The 20,236-nt window shown below is 53.6% G+C and overlaps 8 protein-coding genes across 8 annotated transcripts; 3 read left to right on the top strand and 5 right to left on the bottom strand.

Annotated features, from left to right (window-relative positions):
• Positions 1-892: 892 nt before the first annotated feature.
• CDV56_103421 (uncharacterized protein) lies at positions 893-1,378 on the bottom strand (the record flags this gene model as incomplete). The annotated part of the gene is made up of 2 exons (XM_026757040.1): positions 893-1,306; positions 1,361-1,378. The coding sequence occupies 2 exons, from the start codon at positions 1,376-1,378 to the stop codon at positions 893-895; spliced, it is 432 nt and encodes a 143-aa protein (XP_026616743.1).
• A 752-nt stretch (positions 1,379-2,130) lies between these two features.
• On the bottom strand, positions 2,131-2,721 carry CDV56_103552 (class I SAM-dependent methyltransferase; the record flags this gene model as incomplete). The annotated part of the gene is made up of 1 exon (XM_026757171.1): positions 2,131-2,721. One exon carries the CDS (start codon positions 2,719-2,721, stop codon positions 2,131-2,133), a length of 591 nt encoding a protein of 196 aa, XP_026616744.1.
• A 239-nt stretch (positions 2,722-2,960) lies between these two features.
• Positions 2,961-5,189, bottom strand: CDV56_103636 (uncharacterized protein; the record flags this gene model as incomplete). The annotated part of the gene is made up of 4 exons (XM_026757255.1): positions 2,961-3,635; positions 3,683-4,346; positions 4,392-4,765; positions 4,824-5,189. The coding sequence occupies 4 exons, from the start codon at positions 5,187-5,189 to the stop codon at positions 2,961-2,963; spliced, it is 2,079 nt and encodes a 692-aa protein (XP_026616745.1).
• Positions 5,190-7,062: 1,873 nt separating this feature from the next.
• On the top strand, positions 7,063-8,785 carry CDV56_104043 (glycoside hydrolase family 43 protein; the record flags this gene model as incomplete). Its single annotated transcript, XM_026757662.1, has 4 exons — positions 7,063-7,461; positions 7,509-7,965; positions 8,020-8,160; positions 8,241-8,785. The coding sequence occupies 4 exons, from the start codon at positions 7,063-7,065 to the stop codon at positions 8,783-8,785; spliced, it is 1,542 nt and encodes a 513-aa protein (XP_026616746.1).
• A 186-nt stretch (positions 8,786-8,971) lies between these two features.
• On the bottom strand, positions 8,972-10,554 carry CDV56_104240 (putative transmembrane transporter; the record flags this gene model as incomplete). The annotated part of the gene is made up of 2 exons (XM_026757859.1): positions 8,972-10,110; positions 10,191-10,554. 2 exons carry the CDS (start codon positions 10,552-10,554, stop codon positions 8,972-8,974), a joined length of 1,503 nt encoding a protein of 500 aa, XP_026616747.1.
• Positions 10,555-11,691: 1,137 nt separating this feature from the next.
• Positions 11,692-15,286, top strand: CDV56_104509 (putative plasma membrane protein Pth11-like; the record flags this gene model as incomplete). Its single annotated transcript, XM_026758128.1, has 10 exons — positions 11,692-11,862; positions 11,933-11,969; positions 12,030-12,097; positions 12,148-12,527; positions 12,586-13,032; positions 13,137-13,284; positions 13,707-13,837; positions 13,886-14,190; positions 14,245-14,283; positions 15,030-15,286. The coding sequence occupies 10 exons, from the start codon at positions 11,692-11,694 to the stop codon at positions 15,284-15,286; spliced, it is 1,983 nt and encodes a 660-aa protein (XP_026616748.1).
• Positions 15,287-15,566: 280 nt separating this feature from the next.
• Positions 15,567-17,880, bottom strand: CDV56_104840 (beta-glucosidase; the record flags this gene model as incomplete). Its single annotated transcript, XM_026758459.1, has 3 exons — positions 15,567-16,547; positions 16,595-17,311; positions 17,359-17,880. The coding sequence occupies 3 exons, from the start codon at positions 17,878-17,880 to the stop codon at positions 15,567-15,569; spliced, it is 2,220 nt and encodes a 739-aa protein (XP_026616749.1).
• Positions 17,881-19,371: 1,491 nt separating this feature from the next.
• CDV56_105135 (glycoside hydrolase family 12 protein) lies at positions 19,372-20,181 on the top strand (the record flags this gene model as incomplete). The annotated part of the gene is made up of 3 exons (XM_026758754.1): positions 19,372-19,778; positions 19,838-20,055; positions 20,102-20,181. 3 exons carry the CDS (start codon positions 19,372-19,374, stop codon positions 20,179-20,181), a joined length of 705 nt encoding a protein of 234 aa, XP_026616750.1.
• Positions 20,182-20,236: the final 55 nt, after the last annotated feature.

A 20,236-nucleotide genomic window follows, 5' to 3' on the forward strand; every position in this document is an offset into this window, starting at 1 on the left:
GCAGAAGTATTATATTTAGGGGGGCGGAAGCATAGAGCCAAAAAGAAAATGCAAACGTTCGTGGCAGAGACAGGTAATGGGAAACTAAATCTTCCCTTGTCGGCAATGTCGGCAATGCAGAGGAAAGTCGAAGACCCATGAGAGCTCATTTGCCTGATTGCTGCATCTCCCGCTCTTGGAGGTTTTGGACTGTTCGATGACTAAATGTATCATATCGGGGTCGATTTTAACCTCCACACCCAAAATTGCGTCCGTCTAGGTGATACAATGGCTAGTTAGGAAGCGCCATTAGGCCATCATTCTCTTGAGATGCATCTTCTGTATACTTGAGTTAAGCACCGGTTTCTTCCAGGAGTGTTCTGAGATCAATCCTGTTAACTATGCTTGTCGATTAGCAACATCGTGCCGTTCTTGGAATTGCGGCTAGGATACCAGAACATTTCCCGAACTACGGCACAGGAAGTGCGTGCATGGACACCCAGTGAGGCTTTGATCTGACACAGCTCGGCTAGGAAAGTGTTCGGAAATATCCGGAATTTTCGTCCTGCCGAGTATGGTCTTCGTTTTTCCTGGATTATCAGCGGAGGTGAACTGCCATGTATCAGTCGGGGATTAGACCATGTCGAGGAGCGAGTAAGTTTACACATCCAGTCTTGAGATAGTTGCAAGATTCCTGGTTTGACGTGTGCACCTTACTATTTCCCTGCGCCAGCAAGGGGCCTTCAAGCGCGACACCCGGATTCTCAATCACTGAGCTGCGTGGGTGTATCTAGTTTCCATCCTCTTCCACTTCCTTTTTGTCGCTCAAACCTATAAGAATCTTAAATTCCTGGCCACTTCAATATGGATCGGAAGCCTGAATAGAAAGGAACAACCAGTTCTTCAGCTCCACCTAGTCTGAATCCATCGCCTTCCAGTCCAGGTACCCCGGTGCTGCCTTCATCTGCTCCATCAATGTAATGTCTGCCTTCTGTTTCTCCTCCTCCTCTAGATCCTCCCTTGTCTCCACTTCCTCCAGAACCTTTATGTCAATTGATTTCTCCCTGTCATCGGAGATCTTCTTCAAAATCTCATCCAGAGTCGTTGGCTTGAGGATCTCAAGAATCGACCAGGCCATATCATCCATGAAATAGTACCGCCCCCCAGCTGATACCAAACCGTAGTGTTCTCCTGAATCTGGGGTGGTGCATATAATGGCTACTGGATTTTCAAGGCCACAGCGCTTTGCAATTTTGGCCCATTCTCCCTTAATAAAATATGACATGGAGTCAGGGTCTGTAGTCCATCCTGTAGGGGCCTGTGGGAGCTAGATTCTATTAGACTGATAGCATAGATCTAGGAAAATTAGACCATAACTTACAGGTGGAGAGCTGCTCATGGCTGTGAGGTAATAGTAAGATAATCTTAGTTATTTGAGACAGAGGCGAAGAGGATATATGGTTTGTGATGGGTTGAATCAAACAATATAGACAGTGACGCGGTGCCTAGCCTAGGGAGCCCGGCGGTTCCGGGTCGGTCCAGGGGGCATCAGTTAAACCGCTAGAAACCGCTTTGCTAATAGCATTTTGGAAGCACAATAAGTGAGTTCATCCAGTCAATACCGGCTATCCATGCTACCCAGATGCTACCAGCCTTCCTAGTCAGGCTCAAAACGGGTTCAGTTACTTCTAGTAACAGCGCTTCGGACACTTCCCAGCAGGGACTGGTGTTGGCTGATAGCAACCAGACAAGTCGCGGATGGACTCTTTTCAATTGCTTTCCATATCTACTTTACAATACAACGTTCTCGATGGCCAGTTGCATGATATCCAAGCCAGGAGGTTGAACCGATATGCTGCATCCAATCTTCCACGCGCTTTGAGCATCTGTCCTGTCAGCCAAAAAGAGTACCGCCAGCGCAGCAGTGCTATCACAAGCAGCTGAAGCAAGATATTACCTGGTCCTCTTCTGTATCGTTAGTACACTTTGGTTTATCAATCCGGGGACGTCCACGCCTTTTGTGGTCTCCTGTTAGAACATGAAGCAGACTCTGAAACCGCCCTCAGACCTATAGTTGTATTAATGTATGATTGTAGAGGAACGAATTATCATATCCCAAAGATATCTACGCAATGAACGCAGGACGACCGACTACTCCCCCTTGACACAAATCACCTCCCCCGACAGCACCGAGAACCACGCATCCTCCTCAGCGCCCCAGCTCCTCCACGCCCGCGCCACTTGCAGGTACGTCGCCCGCCACGCCTCCATCCCCGCCGTCTCAGGGTACCACACGAACCCGGCGTAGTCCGACTCCCGCGCCGCGACGAGGCCGCCCACCTTCGCGACGCGCCGCATCTCCCGCAGGATGTGCACGGGGTCCCGCACGTGCTGCAGCACCTGGTGGCAGAGGACGAGGTCGAAGGTCCCGTCCGCGAAGGGCAGGGCGTTGGCGTCCCCCGCGACGAAGTCGATGTTGGTGAGGGAGTGCGAGGCGGCGAGGGCGCGCGCCTGCGGGAGGACTTCGGGCGCGCGCTCGAGGCCCGTGATGTGGCCGTTGGGAACCAGCCGCGCCAGATCGACGGTTATGGTTCCGGGGCCGCAGCCGACGTCCAGGATGCGCATGTCTGGGCGGAGGTGCGGGAGGAGGTAGGCTGCCGAGTTGGCGGCGGTGCGCCAGGTGTGGGAGCGGAGGACGGAGGCGTGGTGGCCGTGGGTGTAGGTTGCTGATTCGGATTTCATTTTATGGATATGAGAGATGGTTGGAAATGTTTATAGAGGGGAAGTAAAAGGGTGGTTTTGGGGTGTTTTGTTGGAGATCTTATAGTGCGGAGATGTATCTAACCGCTCCGACATCGGACATCTCAGTGAGATCATGAGGAGGACCAACGATCAAGGAATGAGTCATCTATCATCTATTCTATGATGGCTCTATCTCTAATCATCAATACAGGCTGTATATATACACGTAAATAAAAAAATTAGAGCTTGCTCTTCGGTGCGTTCTTCAGCACCGCCTCGTTCCACGGATACGGATCAAACACCAGATCGTTCACGGGGTTCTGGCTGGCCCGGTTGAACAGATCTGGGTACACGTCACCGTCATAGCGACCCAGACTGCTGTCCAGCTGCCAGTCGGGGATCTTCCAGGCATCCACCAGGCGCACCGCATGAGGTCGGATCTCATCCAGCAGCTTCATGACCGCGTTGGTCCGGGTCAGTGTGATCTGGCGGACCGTCACGGCGCCGGACGAGAAGAACTCGGCCGCCTCGCGCTCCAGCGTGTGCAGAGCGTACAGGCGGAAAAGGTTGTGCATGGTCTTGGTCGTCTCCGGACCGAGACTGGCGGCCAGCTCGGGCGACGACACCGCCTCGTAGAAGTTCTTGACCACCAGGTACTGGGAGTGGGCAGTGGACAGACGCCAAAAGTCGACCAGCAGGCTGTTCCAGGACCGCTTCTCGAGATCCCGGTGCTTGAGAGCCTCAAAGGTGAGGTGCGCCGTGCGCCAGGCGAACGCGGCCACAATGTCGCTGTCCACCTCGAGGATGTCGAACGAGGCACCCTTGTCGCGACGGGCAAGGTACGCCTGGAGGATCTGGCTGGTGTCGTTGCCGGTCCCCTTGCCGGCAAGCACCGCACGAGCGGATTTGAGGAGCTAACCAGTTAGCATTCTCCTGACGCAAGCGGCGGAAGAAAACTTACGTATCTGGCAACCTGCTGGGTGAGCATGTAGTTGTCACCCTCCCAGGTCAGAGTGGGAAGATAGTCGGAATAGTATGGTCCAATACCGCTGTAGCTGCTGTATCCGTGACCACCACAGGCGCGACGACAGATCTCCAAACCTTCTCCGGCGGTGGTACTGGCCAGCGCCTTCAGACCACAGGAGGTAGCGTGAAGGTCGGCCAGCAGATCCGACCCGGCTCGGAGGGCCTCGGGAGCCGCACCCCGCTTGTCTTGTCCGGCCTCGGCGGCGGCGCGCTTGTTCTGGTTCTCCTCGTACAGACGCATCATGCCCCGGCCGGTAAAGTGCAAGGCATACATCGCAGCCAACAGAGGCAGCAGACGAATCTGCACCATCTTGTAGTTAAGCACCTGGGTCTCGCCCGCGTCCGCCTTGGCGTCACGGTCCTGGAACTGTCTGCGGACAGCACAGTAGCGAGTGGCGATGGTGACACCGCGGGCCAGCACGGAACCGGCCTGGAGGACGATGTTGGAGCGCACCCAGGTCATGGTACCAAACACCAGAGACGGTGAGGCGGGCCGCACATACTTATTCGTCTCCTTGTCTACGCGGGAGAAGCGGGCAAGCATGTTGATGTGAGGGATTTTGACATTGTTGAAGAGGAGGAAACCATTGTCCATGGTGCTTTGAAAGTCAGCAAGATACAGGTATTTGAGGTGCAATGCTCACTTGTAACCAAACTTGGGTCCAATGTCACCAACGTAAATATTCTCCAGTGGCTGGTGGGTTTCGAGATCGCGGACTTGGACGATGAAGGGGTGAGGACCGTAGTTCTTGCCAGCAATGAACAACTGCGCCATCACCACCGCATGGTTGGCAGTGCGTCCGAGAGATCCGATCCACCACTTGGATGCCGTCAGAGCGGGCGAGTGGATGGTGAACGTCTTGTCCTCCGGGTTCCATGTGGCGGTGGTCTCCAGACCACGCACATTCGATCCGTGTCCCAACTCTGTCTGTGCGTAGCAACCGATGATCTGATACTTCTCGGCGGGTTCGAGGAAGAGCTTCTTTTGTTCGGGGGTGCATTGTTCGCGGAGTGTTACCTGCAACACGACGATCATTAGCGCATGGCCCTGCTTAATCGCGCGGAGCGCAACGTACCAAAAACATGCTCGCATGGAGGCCGTAAGGAGTAGGCTCTCCGATCATCTCACTGGCAAAGTGATAATCCTCCGTCGACCAGTTGTATTTCTCCTTCAACTGCTGCAGTCGCTTACCCTTGGCCAATGCCCGCTGGATCCGCTCCGAACGACCCTGGGAGTGCATCTGAGACTTGTCGAAGACCTTCTCGGACGAGAGAAGCTCAAGAAAGCGCTGCTGCTTCTCCAGGGAGGCTTTGGTATGTAGGAACTCTGCAAGCTTGTCGACCTCGACATCGGACTGGGCACGCTCCTGCTTGAGCAGGTCGGTGCCCTGTGGGCTCGAAGGCGTGAGAGCCTTGACCCAGTCTGGAGGAGGGGAAGGCATTGTGGATGTGTTGTATACAGAACAATGGGGAAGGGTAGGGTAAATTGGACAAAATGAAGCAGTAAATGAAAGAAGATGGACGATGACCCTTATAAACTTGTCTTTCTCCACGGGGAAGTGGACGGGGGGGCAGAAGAATGAAATCACCTCGGCCTGGGGACGTGGAATATCGAGGGCCGCGTTTCCCGATGAGGAATCAACCTCGGCTCAGGCGGTGTTGGTGGCCTGGATGCCTGAAGAGCATCAGCTGATCTCCAGATCGTCTTCCGATCGAACTGCAGAGTGCCGTAACCTCTGAAGGGGAATAATAGAGTTATTTCGGCGGCGAAAGAAAAGTTATCGGAGCTGAAGGTAATCTACGGCACCGAGACAGATCGAATGACCAGGATTGGCAAGATCAGCCCGGTGCCGGCGTGCAGGGATTCTCAAGCCTCATCGGCAATACTGAGCAGCTCTCTATTCCGTTTATGATGAGTGATCGGTCTCGGTCATCGGTAATTGGGAGTCAACGTGATGCGATGACTCAATGAGATGAGATGAGATGAGATGAAGATGCTTCGGTTCTTATTTGATGATCTCTTGTTCTTCTGCGTTATGTTGCCAGTTGACTCTCGCATTGTGACGCGTGTTTTCCCGGGAAACTCTATGCCTGGTCATTCAGGCAACAACAGGCTTGGCATGTGTGCCTCTTATATAGCCCAACACCTTTCTCCTGGTATTCGGATTATCCCGTACTTCCTTTTGAACTGCATACAAGCAATTCCAGGGAGCACATGCCAGGGGTCAGATTCACATGATCTCCAGATCGATGTGGCTATCCACTTGGTTGAGAGAATCCTTTTCGTGGAATCGCGATCGGTCAGCGGAATCCACAATCACATGTCACAACACTCATATCAACAGGATAGGAATCACTAAAATTCGATGACTTCCCCTTTTTATTTCGTCTTGTAGATTACAGCTAATGGGATACAGCTACTGCGGATAATTACCGACAGCTTCAACATTCTTGTTCTCGAGTCTGGGCCTGTGTGCTCGTCCAATAACATCATGGCAAGACTCCAGGATCAGTGGCGTCAGCTCGAATCACCACAAGCTAAAGGATGTTGTCCCCTCTGGCGACAATTGAAAGCTAACCTCGTCCTTTGCTCATGTTTGAGGAAACAAAGTTCGGATCGCACTTGTTGAGCTGGCTCAGATCAACCATGGCACCATCATGACCAGGTAAGCATCAAGAATTGAGACAGCTTGCAGTTACTTTTGCTGTGCTTCTCATGATGTGGGCTTCATAAGACTCTGGCTGGTTTGTTTGTCGCGTAAAGGAAATATGAATCATATACATGGTGCTTGTAGCCCATGGTGAGATGTCCCATGGGGCGCTGCCAGAGGTATGGTATATACTTAACGAGAGAACACACTATGGCTCATCAACGCCCTGTCTCAAGGTATATTTGTCGATGCCAGAGTCGATCCATGCATAATATGATTGAAAATACCAATTTGTGGTCTACAATCGACAATTCATACAAGTCTCGTGGCAATCTGATACCATTGCTAATGGGAGCTAGCGAGATTCATTGACTACCAGATCAAAAGGAAGTACGCCGTATGGCAGCACAGAAGGGCACAACCACATTGAACAACCTTATCTATAATCTATCGGCTAAATCATATGTGGCTAAATGCATTTAGCCCAGATCTGACAGTTGATCCTCGTGGATTGACCCTGGACTGAATTTCTCCACCAATCATCAGAAAATCACCATCAACCTCCGCTATAAAAACAATCACCCCGCAATACCTCGCTGTCTACCCCATCACCATCAGTTCCAATGAATTGCCCATCAGAAAACACATCACAGTAGCGTAGGTAATGTACAACAACCCCATCATCCCCGGTTTCAACCCGGACCCTTCCATCATCCGCGTCAACCACGACTACTTCCTCGTCACCTCCTCCTTCGAGTACTTCCCCGGCGCGCCAATCTACCACAGCACCGATCTAATCCGCTGGACATTGATCGGCCATGCCCTGACGAAACCCAGCCAGTTGCAGATCCACACCCCCGAACCGGGGGGCGGGATCTGGGCAACAACACTGCGCCACCACAAGGGGACATTCTACATCATCGCCGCCAGCTTCGAGCGGTACCGTCCGCAGCAGGACGACCGGGTCTGGCCGCGAGGATTCTACGCCAAGACGGAGGATATCTGGGATTCGGACTCGTGGTCTGATCCCGTGTATTTCGACCAGGTCGGGTTCGACCAGGATGTAAGCTCGTCACCCGGCACCCGGACGAACTTGGACTGACGGAGTAGCTCTTCTGGGACGACGATGGAACCGTGTACCTCTCGTCGACGTACCGCAAGCTCACGCGCACCCCGGACGCAAATCTCAAGGATTTCGCAATCCACATCGCAACAGTCGATCTCGAGACGGGCAACTCCACCTCCGAGCCGAAACTGATCCGCGAGTCGGCCTCGGGCGTGTCTGAGGGCTCGCATATCTTCAAGCGCGGGAAATACTACTATCTCTTCACGGCGGAGGGGGGCACCGAGAGCGGGCACTGCGAGTGGGTTTGTCGGAGCGATGTCAGTCCGTTTGGTCCGTGGGAGGTCGGGCCGCGCAATCCCCTGTGGCGGAATGGGGTGGACGACGAGGTGCAGAATACCGGGCATGCGGATCTCGTCGAGGACGCGGAGGGGAACTGGTGGGCGGTTTTTCTCGGGGTGAGGCCGGCTTGGAAGGATGGGGGCTGGGAGGAGTCGGTTTTTGGTAGGTCGAGGCAATTGCTATTGAGGGTAGTGATGGGTGTGGCTGATGAAGTAGGTCGTGAGACGTTCCTCGTTCCCATGGAATGGAAGGACGATTGGCCTGTTATCAATGGCGGGCAGAAGATTACTCTCAAGTCTGATGGACCGGGGCTTTACGAGTTTGAGCCGCCGGTGGCTTGGAGGGATGATTTTTGCAGTCCCAAATTACAGCTGGGCTGGTATAGGAAGAGTACACGCTCGCAGTCCCGTCATAGTTGAGTCTGCTAACGAGGACAGATACACCCGTGAAAACCGACTATTCTCTGACGGAGCGTCCCCACCATCTGCGTCTACACGGGGGCCCATACGACCTATCCTCACCGGCATGCCCGACTCTCTTCCTGAGGAAGCAATCCTCTCGCCACTGCACCTGGGAGACACGGCTCTCCTTTCACCCCTCTTCCGTCAACGTAGAAGCCGGCACGGTGGTCTACTGGAACTACTTCACTCACAGCTCCGTAGGCGTCCGGTTATCCCCGGAAGGGAAACGTATTGTACGCTTTCGACCGGCGGAAGGCGAGGTCGTTGACCGGGAGTTGGGCCATAGCTCCGATATCGTCTTCCTGATTGAATGCGGAGACGGGTATCGGTTCGGATTCAAGGAGGTCAGCGAGGCAGCCGAATGTTCGACACAGTGGATTGGGGAGGTTTCGAATAGCGTCATGACCCGAGCGCCTCCTGTCGGGGCACCATTCACGGGCATGATGCTGGGATTGTATAGTTATGGCGAGTTGCAAAAGTGTCTCACCCCGGCTGATTTCCATTATGCTGAGTTTCGGTGATGTTGCATCTGTACATTCTATACGTAGTAAGCTCTTTTTGTCTGCCAATGGTAGTCTAATTGCACTTTCTCGATTCTTCCTGCTGTTCGTTCAACTTAGTCAACAGGAATCAGCAGAGATCTGTCAGGTATATATACAATTGAAATGCCTATCCTTTCCCCGTCTGCTCCAAGCCAAAGACCTGAATCAGAGACAGAATCGGAATCTCGGGTCGTCGTCGCCCATATTGTTCACAACACTTGCATCCAAACTCAACCGATAGTCACGCTTGCCTTCATCCCGTTTTCTGTTCTCGATCAAGACCCCAGCGGCAAACACGGTGCTCATTATCCCGCAGAGCACCATCATTGCCAGAGACACGCCGTATCCGACGAAATACCGAGGTGCGAAACCCGAGTTGAAGATGTTGCTCGCGATGATGCCTCCGATGTTACCAAACCCAATCTGGATGGCAAGGCCTATGGCACGCTTGTAGTGACCACCCAGGTTGTTCGCCATCCAAACGATCGCCACCGGCTGGACGATATAACAGCCCGTCGTTACGAAGAAGACCGCCATATACCGCACATGCACGTTCAGTCCCCCGTACTGATGGGGAGGTCCCTGGCAGAGCAAGATGATATAGCCGATGCTGGCGAAGAGGACTCCGAACATAATGAAGCCATAGCGATGCTGCACGCGGTCCGTCAGGTATGAAACGATCAAAGTGACAGCCGCGGCGACGGCCCAGATCGGGATACTGTGGATCTGACTGTCGATGCCAGAGTATCCGAGGGAGTTCACTATCGAGGGGATGAACAGCGAGGTCGCGTATCCTGAGACGGTGATGCTGATGTAGATCAAACTGCCGACGTAGATCTTCCAGTCGGACATGATCCTCCGCCACGCGGCGCCGTCAAGTCGATCCATCCTTGCCCCTTCGCATCCACCAACATCACGGGCATGGCGTTCCTTGAGCAAGGTCTTCTCCTCGCCGCTGAGGAATCTAGCTTGCTCCGGCCAATCGGCGATCAGAAACTTGGCAGGGAGAGCCGAGACAATCGACAGCAGGCCTTCGATGATGAAGATCCACCGCCACCCAGAGTAGCCTCCCAAGCCATGCATATGATAGAGAGCATATGCCAACAGGCCTCCAAAGGCACCGGCAACTAGACCAGCCACCCAGAGAAGCGAGAACCGCTTCTGGAAGTCATGCCGTCTGTAGTACATAGACATCAGGTATGCGCAGCCGGGCACAAAGCCTCCCTCACAGAGACCCATGAAGAAGCGACATGCGACCAGACCAGCTTTATTCTTCACCAGGCCCTGGCACATACATGTTATGCCTGAAGTGTATTAGACACATGTCCACCCATGCAAGCAGCGCAAGACACAAGGCCAGGAGCAAGGGCTGGAAGATGCTTACCCCAGAAAAAGGTCAACACACTGATCCAGGTTGACGGCGCGACCCGCTTAAGAATAATATTACTCGGGATATCAGCGACGATATACGGGACGAAGAAGATCTGCATCGCAAGCGCCATATCCTTCCCATCCATTTTCAACTCCTTGAGAATCCCCAACACCGCCACATTGCCCAGGTTAATTCGGTCCAGGAAGCCGAAAACGAAGATCACCCAGAGGGGCACCATGAGATGCAGGTCAATCTTGCGCAGAAGCGCCCTCTCTCGCTTCTCATCGATCGCGGTCTCGGGGGCCCCGGTTTCCAGGCTACTGCCGGCATGGCTGATATCGTGCCTGGGTTGCTTTTCCATCGCGTCCAAAGCCATTTTGTTCCTGGTTGAATTGCGGAATTGGGAAACGAATGCGTCGAGATGGGACTTCGTGGACACGGGGAAGCGCAAAAGGACTGTTTAAACCTCACAGCATAGCATGGCCACGCCGGACGGAGCCTGCTACTCCAACAGGAATGTGGGATGAGAGGAGATAACTACCCCAATACCCCTGCTAGGGGACATTGGTTAAATAGACATCAATGTAACGTTAATAACACGAGCAACCGAGATAAAATGGCCAAGTCCAAGCGGACTTGTATCCCCTCACGGCACTGATCCCTGCACATGGTCGGACCGGGCTCAACATCGAGTCGTGCTAGACTGGATATCTCCTCCAAGTCTCGCAATCGCATGGATGATACATGACTAGTGAGATACTAAAGTTCTAGGCCAGCGGGATCCGGACGGCCCACGGACGTGCCCTGTAATCTGTACAGAGTCATCTCCATTGTGGACAAGCAATACGCCCCGGGCAGTCGGTGGCACGTATCGACCACGCCATTGTATTAGCTAGCACAAATAATGAGATTACCATCGATGATCAATTGGTCCTTGGTCACTCACGTCCGCGGAAAGCATCGGGTTATTGGACGAACGATGCAGCGCTAGAGATAGTCCCTGGCTAGTTTATTGAAACCGACATGGGTTGAGTCGATATCATTAAGCTATGACAAATCCAGCAACCGAAGAGACTGCAACCTCAATTTATCAGTTTCGGCCATGCATGAATCCCTGCTAGGACATGGAAAATTTTCTCCCTGCCCCTGCCACCGCGGGATCTCATCCCAGCGAACGGGTGGTGTATGAGCATGTGGTGGACAATTGCTGCGGTTCATTGGCTGCTCAATTGTCACAATCAGAGCCAGAAGACAGGGATATAGAGTATTCAGCTAGAGCCAACTTGTCGATGGGAAATTGAGCGATGGCATTGTCTCTCTGTCTCAATCTCAAATCACTGTGACGCCAGAGGGACAGTTGGGTGACTTGGGTCTGAACTGATCCCTGCCTCTGCTCATGAACTCCCTCTGGCATTTATGTCCAAGTCATTCCCTGCCACCTGGCGCCGAGCCGTGATGCGCGATATGTTTCTTGGTGCATCGCTACGGAGTCGGTGCCGTACCCTCGCAGGCCATGCCTCTGTTTAGCCACTATGGGGATCACCCGGACAGCTCTGCTCGGCTGTCCTATCCGTCGCTGGTCTTTGCCATCGTCACTCCTCTCGTGGTGATCGCAAGACTGCTCGGTCGCCGGTTCCTTTCCGGCCGCGTTGGCGCAGACGACTGGACTATACTGGTATCTTGTGTGAGTATCCGAAAAGGCAAACCTTGCAGCGTTTCCTCTGTGTAATTACTGACTGAGCTGAACCCTTTAGGCTTTTGCAGTAACGGTTTCAATCCAGATGATCATCGGTAAGGCACGGCGTGGCAAGTTTGCCTGGTGATGCAACACAGCTGATGGAGCTTTCTCAGTCTGCGAATGGGCATTTGGCAAGCATCAACATGAGATGCCCAAGGAATTGGTTCTCAGAACGTTGAAGGTATGTCGGTCCACGCAGACCACCTGCCCGTCTGAAAGCTCATCGACCAGCTCTACTTCGTGGCCCAGATTCTCTACAAAATCAACATCGGCTTGACCAAGATCAGCATCCTACTCCTGTACATCCGGCTGTTCGTCCATCGCTGGTTCCTCACGACCTGCTGGGTGTGGATCGGCATCATCGTCTCCTTTACTATCGGCACCGTCTTCTCCAGCATCTTCCAGTGCACCCCGGTACAATGGGCCTTCAACAAATCCATCCCCGGCGGCGGCACCTGCATCAACATGACGGCCTTCTGGTACGCCAACGCGGCGTTCAACATCCTCAGCGACCTGGTCCTGATTGCCCTCCCCGTCCCCGTGGTCGTTAATCTGCAGCTCCCGCTCAAGTCCAAGGTCGCCCTCTGCGGCATCTTCGCCGTGGGCATCTTGTAAGTCTGCCCTTTCTTATGTACCTGCATAAACAGGTTTTTACTGATCCGACGACAGTACCTGCATCACCTCCATCCTGCGCATCACAACGCTCAACGTCGCCACCAACCACCTCGACACAACCTGGAACAGCATCGGCTCGTCCATGTGGACCGTCATCGAATCCAACCTCGGCATCATCTGCGCCTGTCTCCCCGCGCTGCGCCGGCCGCTCTCCTTCTTCTTCCCCCGGCTCTTCAGCAGACTCCACAAGAGCTCCGCGGGCCCGGCGTCGCTCGGGAATCGGTCGCTGCCGGTTGACGCGACCCCGAAGAAAGTCGACGGTTGGAGCGTGCTGGATGAGGGCGGGTCGGCGGACGCGATAGTCTCTGCGGCTGATGGGCAGGACAGGGCGCAAGAGAGGATGCACCCGGTCACGAACTCTCCGGGGCGGGGGGAGATCAGAAAGACCACCCGGGTTGTGGTGCGGTATGAAGAGATGGAAAGGGAGATTGAGTTGGGCCAGTATGCCAATCGGCGTTGACTGCTGCTTTGACCGGAATGTCGTAGATGTTGTACACTAGACGGACAACACTGACCGTATTCATATAAGACGTTACCCGATTTAGCTTCTTCGAGGCTCGGATTCTCTATCTGGCCTGGACTGAATTTTTTACCAACTTCGTGGCGCTACAAGGACATGGGTCTGGGACGGTGCACAATGCCATGTACGGTCTCAGTCGACATTCATGGCCTGGGCTTCGGGAGGGCGCAAGGGTAAGAGCTCATTGCATGTAGTCTTTCTGAGGTTGCATGAGCAAAGTGAAACGACCAGATGGTTTTCTGATACCTGGGTGGAGGCTGATCATCACAGATAGCGGAACATTTTGGTGCTTCTTAGAAGACGGACGATAGATGAATGGAAGTTTCTATGGAATACTCGAGGGAAATACGTAGTCCTTCTTGAGGCAGTTGTTCATAGTATCTCGCAGCCTGTTCTATCATCTTCACTTCGAGAAGATGAAAGGAACCGCAAGGATACCATGCCCGCTTTGAATGTTCTATCCTCAAGCAGCGATATCCTATCCCTCAGGATCCGAGAGCTGAAACTGGTTCAAGTCCCTATCTCTCTGGATTTTCTGTGGCCTCTGGATGAGAAAGACCATTCACTACCGGGTAACATATCTTTTCAATTTCAGGTTTTCAAACAGAACGGCTCGATCAGCGCGGTGTGGCAGCTAAAGATTGTGATTCATATAGACCCGATGATGGGCTTTCGCCTCGATGATCTGCTGGTCACAACTCCTGATGAGTACCTACTTGGCCGCCAGTCGAGGGGAAGTCGAATTCATGTGCGATGATGAGAACTCTCCGACAGATTCGCGTCGAGGCTCTTGCGGCCAGAACTCGCCCTTTCCTCACGCGAACAAGGCTCGGGGGCTGCCACCTCGCTCAACGCATTTCCCGAGTCCGAGCTGGTGCTGGTCTGTGAAAGAGTCCCTTCTAGGGATAATCGTCTCTCCTGCGTTTCTGTCTCCGATCGATTGACTGGCTCAGGGCTGGAAACTTCACTGAGTGCGGTCATGGAATCCTCCGAGTCAGAAGTGGAATCTTCTGCTGATTGGTTTTGGTTGCGGGTGCGATTTAGATGCAGATTGTCGTTGATCCGTCTCAGCCGCGATGGTATGATATTTGATAAATTGCACATTTTTGTATTCGTTCGATGACTTCTCTCAGCCATCAAACGGGGTCGAGGTGCTGTTGTGCCGTCTTTAAGTATGTCGGGTTATGACGGCATCGGGAATATATGGCGTGACACCACCTCATACTTTGGCTCATCCATAAACCATCGCCTGATGATTTCTCAGAGTAAATATTTACTGAAGCCAAGGACTGTAGTCGCATGGCTCTAGCAGGTACGGCATAGTGAATATACCTTGACACAGCCAACACAAAGGGAAGGAATGCATCCCCCACCTATGATGCCAGTACATTTTCCAATACTTCTACCCATACTTCAAACCTCTCAAGTGTCCAAACAGAATGGAAAAGAGTCAAAGGACATAACGAAAAACGAACAGCTGTTGCACCGTCTGAGCTAGAGGAAGAGGTCATCAGAAAAATGGAAGCGCTTGTCCTTAGGTGAGAAATTCTCAACGCCTCTTAGAATTTTCCCCCTGCTCAGACATCTCTGGTAGCAATTTCCTCAACCCAAAGTACAGCGACTTGACTATCATCTGTGATAATGAAGTCTTCCCAGCCCATAGGAACATCGTCTGTCCTCAATCCAAGTACTTCGAAGTGTCTTGCGATGGACGATTCAAGGTATCTTCCTTTCCTCTAAGCATGAACAATACTGACAAGAGATACATCGACAGGAAGGTGATGGGCAGATAAGACTCGACGGTCAAGATCCAAAGCTGGTCAAAAAGACGCTTGAATTCCTCTACACGGGCAACTATACCCCCCAAAAGATCCAGAGATGGAAGCACTGTCAGACGCCGAGATTGAACTTTTCTCAGGGAACGAGGCAGTAACAAGCATTGCAAATCCACGAACCGGCGAGGCTTATTTCCATGCGCAGATGTACGCTCAGGGCGACTATTTCCAAATCAGTGCTCTCAAATGCAAGGCAAAGCAGTACTTCGAGGAGTCCTTCATGACGTACCCTGATCGAGATTCTTTCACCTCTGCCGTCATTGAAGTATACATCTCAACAGCGGAGAATGATCGTGGACTCAGAGACATTCTTGGAGGGTGTTCCCAGCTTCATGCTTGATATTTGTCTTTCTGCTGTCGAGAGGTGTGCTGGGTTTCAAAGAGGCTACTACCGCTACTAAGGAATGCAGCAATATGCAGTCATACATGACGCTTAGCCGTCCATGCACCTTCTGCACTGATTTGGCAGGGAGCTAGTCATGTTCACGAGTATCGCTCTGAAGGGATCGGGAGACGATCAGGGTGAAAATACAAGTATCATGATTAGCCTAGAATCAAGAAATGATATTATGGCGCTCAAAACAATAGGTCTCCGAACGACATATACTGATACTGCGTCACTACCATCCTCGACGGACCCTAAAAGAGCCCTGCTGCCGGATATCCCTGCTCGAGCTGCCAACATACACCGTGAACGTTCCACTGGGCACCACCCACTTCTGCTGCTGCACATCCCAGTAGCTCAGATCCCGGCGTGTCAGCTCAAACGTTGCTCGCGCTGTCCGGCCGGGCTGCAGCATCATCTTCTGGAATCCGCGCAGCTGCTTCGGGGGAGTTGCGGGCGCAGAGTCAGGAAGACCCAGGTAGAGCTGAGCCACCTCGGCGCCAGCCACCTGTCCATTGTTTGTCACGAAAACGGAAACCTGACCGACGACCTCGAACAGGTCGGCTGGTCCGCCGGGAATAACTTGGCCATTGGCCGCACCGGCGGTCGTAAACACGTTCACTGCGAGACCAGTGTACTTGAATGTGGTGTAGGACAGGCCGTAACCAAACTCGTATCGCGGGGTGATCCCCTTTGCATCGAAATGGCGGTAGTCGATGTACAGCCCCTCGGTGAAATCGTCCGTCTGGGCGTTGATCCAGCTGGCGCCGTAGTCACCTGCTTGCTTGGCAATCGTGTAGGGGAGCTTCCCGCTGGGGGCGGTGTCGCCGTAGATCACATCAACGAGAGCATTGCCGCTTTCCTGACCGGGCAGACCTGCCCATACGATCGCCTTGACGCTGGGCTGGGCTAGGATGGTCTCGAGGATGATGGGGCCGGTGCTGTGGACGACGACGATGACGTTCTTGCTGACGGCTGCGACCGCCTTGATCAGCTCGTTGCCGTTGTGCCAGGGGTCGAGGGTGTTGCGGTCGCCCTGGTTGCCCTCGACGGTAATGTAGCCCTCGCCTGAGTCCGAGTTGATGAAGACCATGGCTGTTTCGGCGGCGGCGGCGGCCGACGCTGCTGCGGTGGTGTCGTCCGTGGTGCTGGGGACGATCTTGGTGCCATCGGCCGCAGCGCGTTTCTGAATGGCGTCAAGGGGACCAACGAGGTACTGTCCACTTAGCATGTCGTGCTTGCGAAGGTCAGGTGTAGACTTACGGGAAACTGGCTGGTTCCACTCCCCCAGCCCATCGCGAGCGTGCCATTGTTGCAGCCGCGGTCACTGCAGGCGTTGGGTCCGGCAGGGTTGACGATGGCATCCAGGCCGACGATCGCCAGACTCTTGGGCTTGCGCAGGGGCAGAGTGCGTTGATCGTTCTTGAGCAGAACGATCGAGTCGCGAGCGACGGCACGGGCAACGGTGGCGTGGTCGGCTGTCACGTCGACGTTGGCCTTGCCGCCGTCCCATGAACTGAAGGCCACGGGAGGATAACCCTGGTCCTGGCCGACGAGGTACCACGCGGCCAGAATACGAGTGACCATGTCATCGAGTCGAGATTGCGGGACGGATCCGTCGGCCACGGCAGCCTCCAGATTCGATCCCCAGAAGATACTGCCCGGAGGACTGCTGAAGTCGCTTCCAGGCATGGTCATATCCAATCCGGACACGGCGCTGTTGACGGTGCTATGCTGCGCATTCCAATCGCTCATGATGTACCCAGGGAAGCCGAGCTCATCCTTCATCAGCTTGTTGTTGAGCTCGTCGCTTTCGCACGCCCAGGTGCCATTGACCTTGTTGTATGAGCACATCACCGCCGCGACGTCAGCCTTGACCGCGTCCATGAACGGCCACACGTACAACTCATGTGCCGCGCGGTCGCCGATATTCGAGCTGATGGTCTCGCGGTAGTGCTCCTGCTCATTTCCCAGCCAGTGCTACTTCATCATCAGCACCGGGCTCCAAGACGCCGGGGAGAGCATACCTTGGCGCAAGCCTGCACGCCCGAGTCCTGCATTCCTTTGATGGTCTTCTCCATGGCAGCACCGCTCAAATACGGATCAACCGAGAATCCCTCCCAATTCCTGCCTCCGTTTGGATTCTTCCCCAAAGGCCCAGCCACGGGACCCAGCTGCACATGAACACCCAGTCCCTTCGCCTCAGCGCCCATCGCTGCTCCACGCGCATACAGCAGCTGCGGATCCCAGGTTGCACCGGCATTAATCCCCGCTGGGAAGGCCGTGACGGGGTTCGCGAAGCGGATGCCCAGCGGCGAGTCCTGCAAACACAAGGAAGGGTAGTCGATCGACTCGGGCTTGTATGTATTGCCCACACAGGGGCCGCCCATCCATTTGACGCCGGTCACCAGTCCCACCTTTTCGGTCTGGTTGAGCTTCTGCAGAGCATCCTTGGCGCGAGAGTAGGCCAGATCCCAGTTGCTTCCACCGGAGCCGTAGGCGTGGACGGTCACGGCGACCGCCAGGAGAGAGAGGAAGATGTTCTGCATGGCGATGCGCGTACGATCACTGGGATCAGATCGAACAGGGAGACATTCCTCGCTATTTATCCTGCGGCGCGCTCATTGTGAGAGGGGCAACAATCGACAGGGGCATCAGGCCCCTTGCTTCCCCGCATGGGCCATGGCTTTGCTATCGGATTCCAATAGCGCACGGCCACAGTGACCTGATCGGGATAAAAACATGGAATGGACCGTGTCGATGGCCTAGATTGATGAGCTCAGGATGCAGTTTACTGTTTGTGGAGTCACCGCATGGCTTGTGAAAAGATGCGTCCTGGCATCGCGTCCCTCTTGACTAATTGGCACTGTTACATCGCGGATTCTCTGCAAACCTTACCGCGGAGATTAATATTATATGGCTATGATTATTGGAGGACTCTAATGCATAGACTTACTAGAGACGGCTAATTCTCTTTCCCCTGTCTTTAGTCCCCGCAAAACATGGGCGAGATTCTGACCAAGCTGGGCATTGCGGGGGGAAAAGCCGACAAATCAAAGCCGAATCTACTTGTTTGTTTGAGTCCGGCAGAGCATTTGTTCAAACATTCAGGTTTTCCCATTGAAAGAGTCTCGTACAATCGTCCTGTGGCCTGTGGACAATGGGTACAGAGAGCGCCGTGCACAAGGACGGGCACATGGAACACCATATAGAAGATCTAAGTCATGAAGTTCTGGGGTCAGGTTTCTTTGATATGCCTGGTCATTGACACAATAATCTCCTTGTCCTTCATAAGTCCTTATATACCACCCATCTACCCCTCAGAGTAACTGGCAAACCCCATTTACCCATTCAGGCAGCTGGCAAGCCCAAATCATGATCAGCTTCAGGACTTCCCCTTTCGTGCGGACTTTGGCCTTCAACCCCGCCTCGCTAAGTCGCTAGTCGCTTGAGGACATCGGCCATATCCCGATCTCTCTCTGTACGAAGTAAGGTAAGTCCGCGTGGCGCTGGGGGCAAATCTTGGTTGGCTTAAACTCCGGCGCTATTCAGGCTTACCGTTTGGGTGTTAGGGCACTTAATGCTTCAGCTATACTCCGTACTCAAGAAAGTATTCGACACGGATAATTACTAGTGAAACATCCATGGGCACGAGTTGAGATCTTCAATGTCATAAACGTCGGCATATCGGGCCTAGATACCTTCATTCGTGTCTCCACGGTGCAATTACCGCCGCAGATATACATTTGCCGCGGCATATTGTTCGAATGGGACACTATCATGACGATTATTTCTATATAGGGAAGGCCTTAGAACTGTATTCACTATCTTCTGTTGCAGAATGTCTCAATGGACTATGGCCATGAATAGCCTATTGTCAAGATGAAACACCAACAGCCCCGACGACACAATGGGTACTCCACAGGGAGTGCCTTCACTTACGGGTCAGCAGCTATATAGAAAACATCCCTCCCAACCTTGCTATCAATCAAGCCTCTTCCTATCCAAACCCTTACAATAGAATCGCTGCAAAGAACAACATGAAGACCTTCGCAATCCTTGGAGCCCTCTTCTCCTCTGCCCTCGCTCAAACCCTCTGTGACCAGTATGGCGCCTACAGCAACGGCCGGTATACCGTCAACAACAACCTCTGGGGCAAGGACTCCGGCTCCGGCTCTCAATGCACCTACTTCGACAGCATCTCCAGCTCCGGCGTGGTCTGGCACACGACCTGGACCTGGTCTGGCGGCGACAACAAAGTCAAAAGCTACGCCAATTCCCAGGTCGCCCTGACCAAAAAGCTCCTCAGTCAGATCAGCAGTATCCCAACCACCGTACAGTGGAGCTACGACAATACCAACATTCGCGGAGACGTGGCGTACGACCTATTCACCGCTGCAGATATCAACCACGTCACCTACAGCGGGGATTATGAGCTGATGATTTGGTATGAGCTTTTGTGTTCACGTCGGGATAATAGTTGGCACACCTAACTGACCGGTACAGGCTCGCTCGCTACGGTAGCGTCCAACCCATCGGCTCGCAGATCGACACCGCCAGTATTGGAGGCCATACCTGGGAGCTGTGGTACGGCGGCAGTACCCAGAAGACGTACAGCTTTGTCTCTGCCACCCCGATCACCTCGTTCAGTGCGGATGTCATGGACTTTTGGCACTATCTGGCCAGCAACCATGGCTATCCTGCTTCGAGCCAGTACCTGATCAGTAAGTGCTGTCACTTCATTTGCTCGATCGTTACTGACTGGTATAGACATGCAATTCGGGACTGAGCCTTTCACTGGCGGCCCTGCCACCTTGAGAGTGTCCCAGTGGACTGCTAGTGTGAACTAGAGCTGGTGACTTTGCAGAGCCATACATTGATGGACCATAGCCGCTGTGCACTGCT

This window comes from Aspergillus thermomutatus (assembly GCF_002237265.1).
Source record: "Aspergillus thermomutatus strain HMR AF 39 chromosome Unknown NODE_35, whole genome shotgun sequence".
Lineage (NCBI taxonomy): Eukaryota > Fungi > Ascomycota > Eurotiomycetes > Eurotiales > Aspergillaceae > Aspergillus > Aspergillus thermomutatus.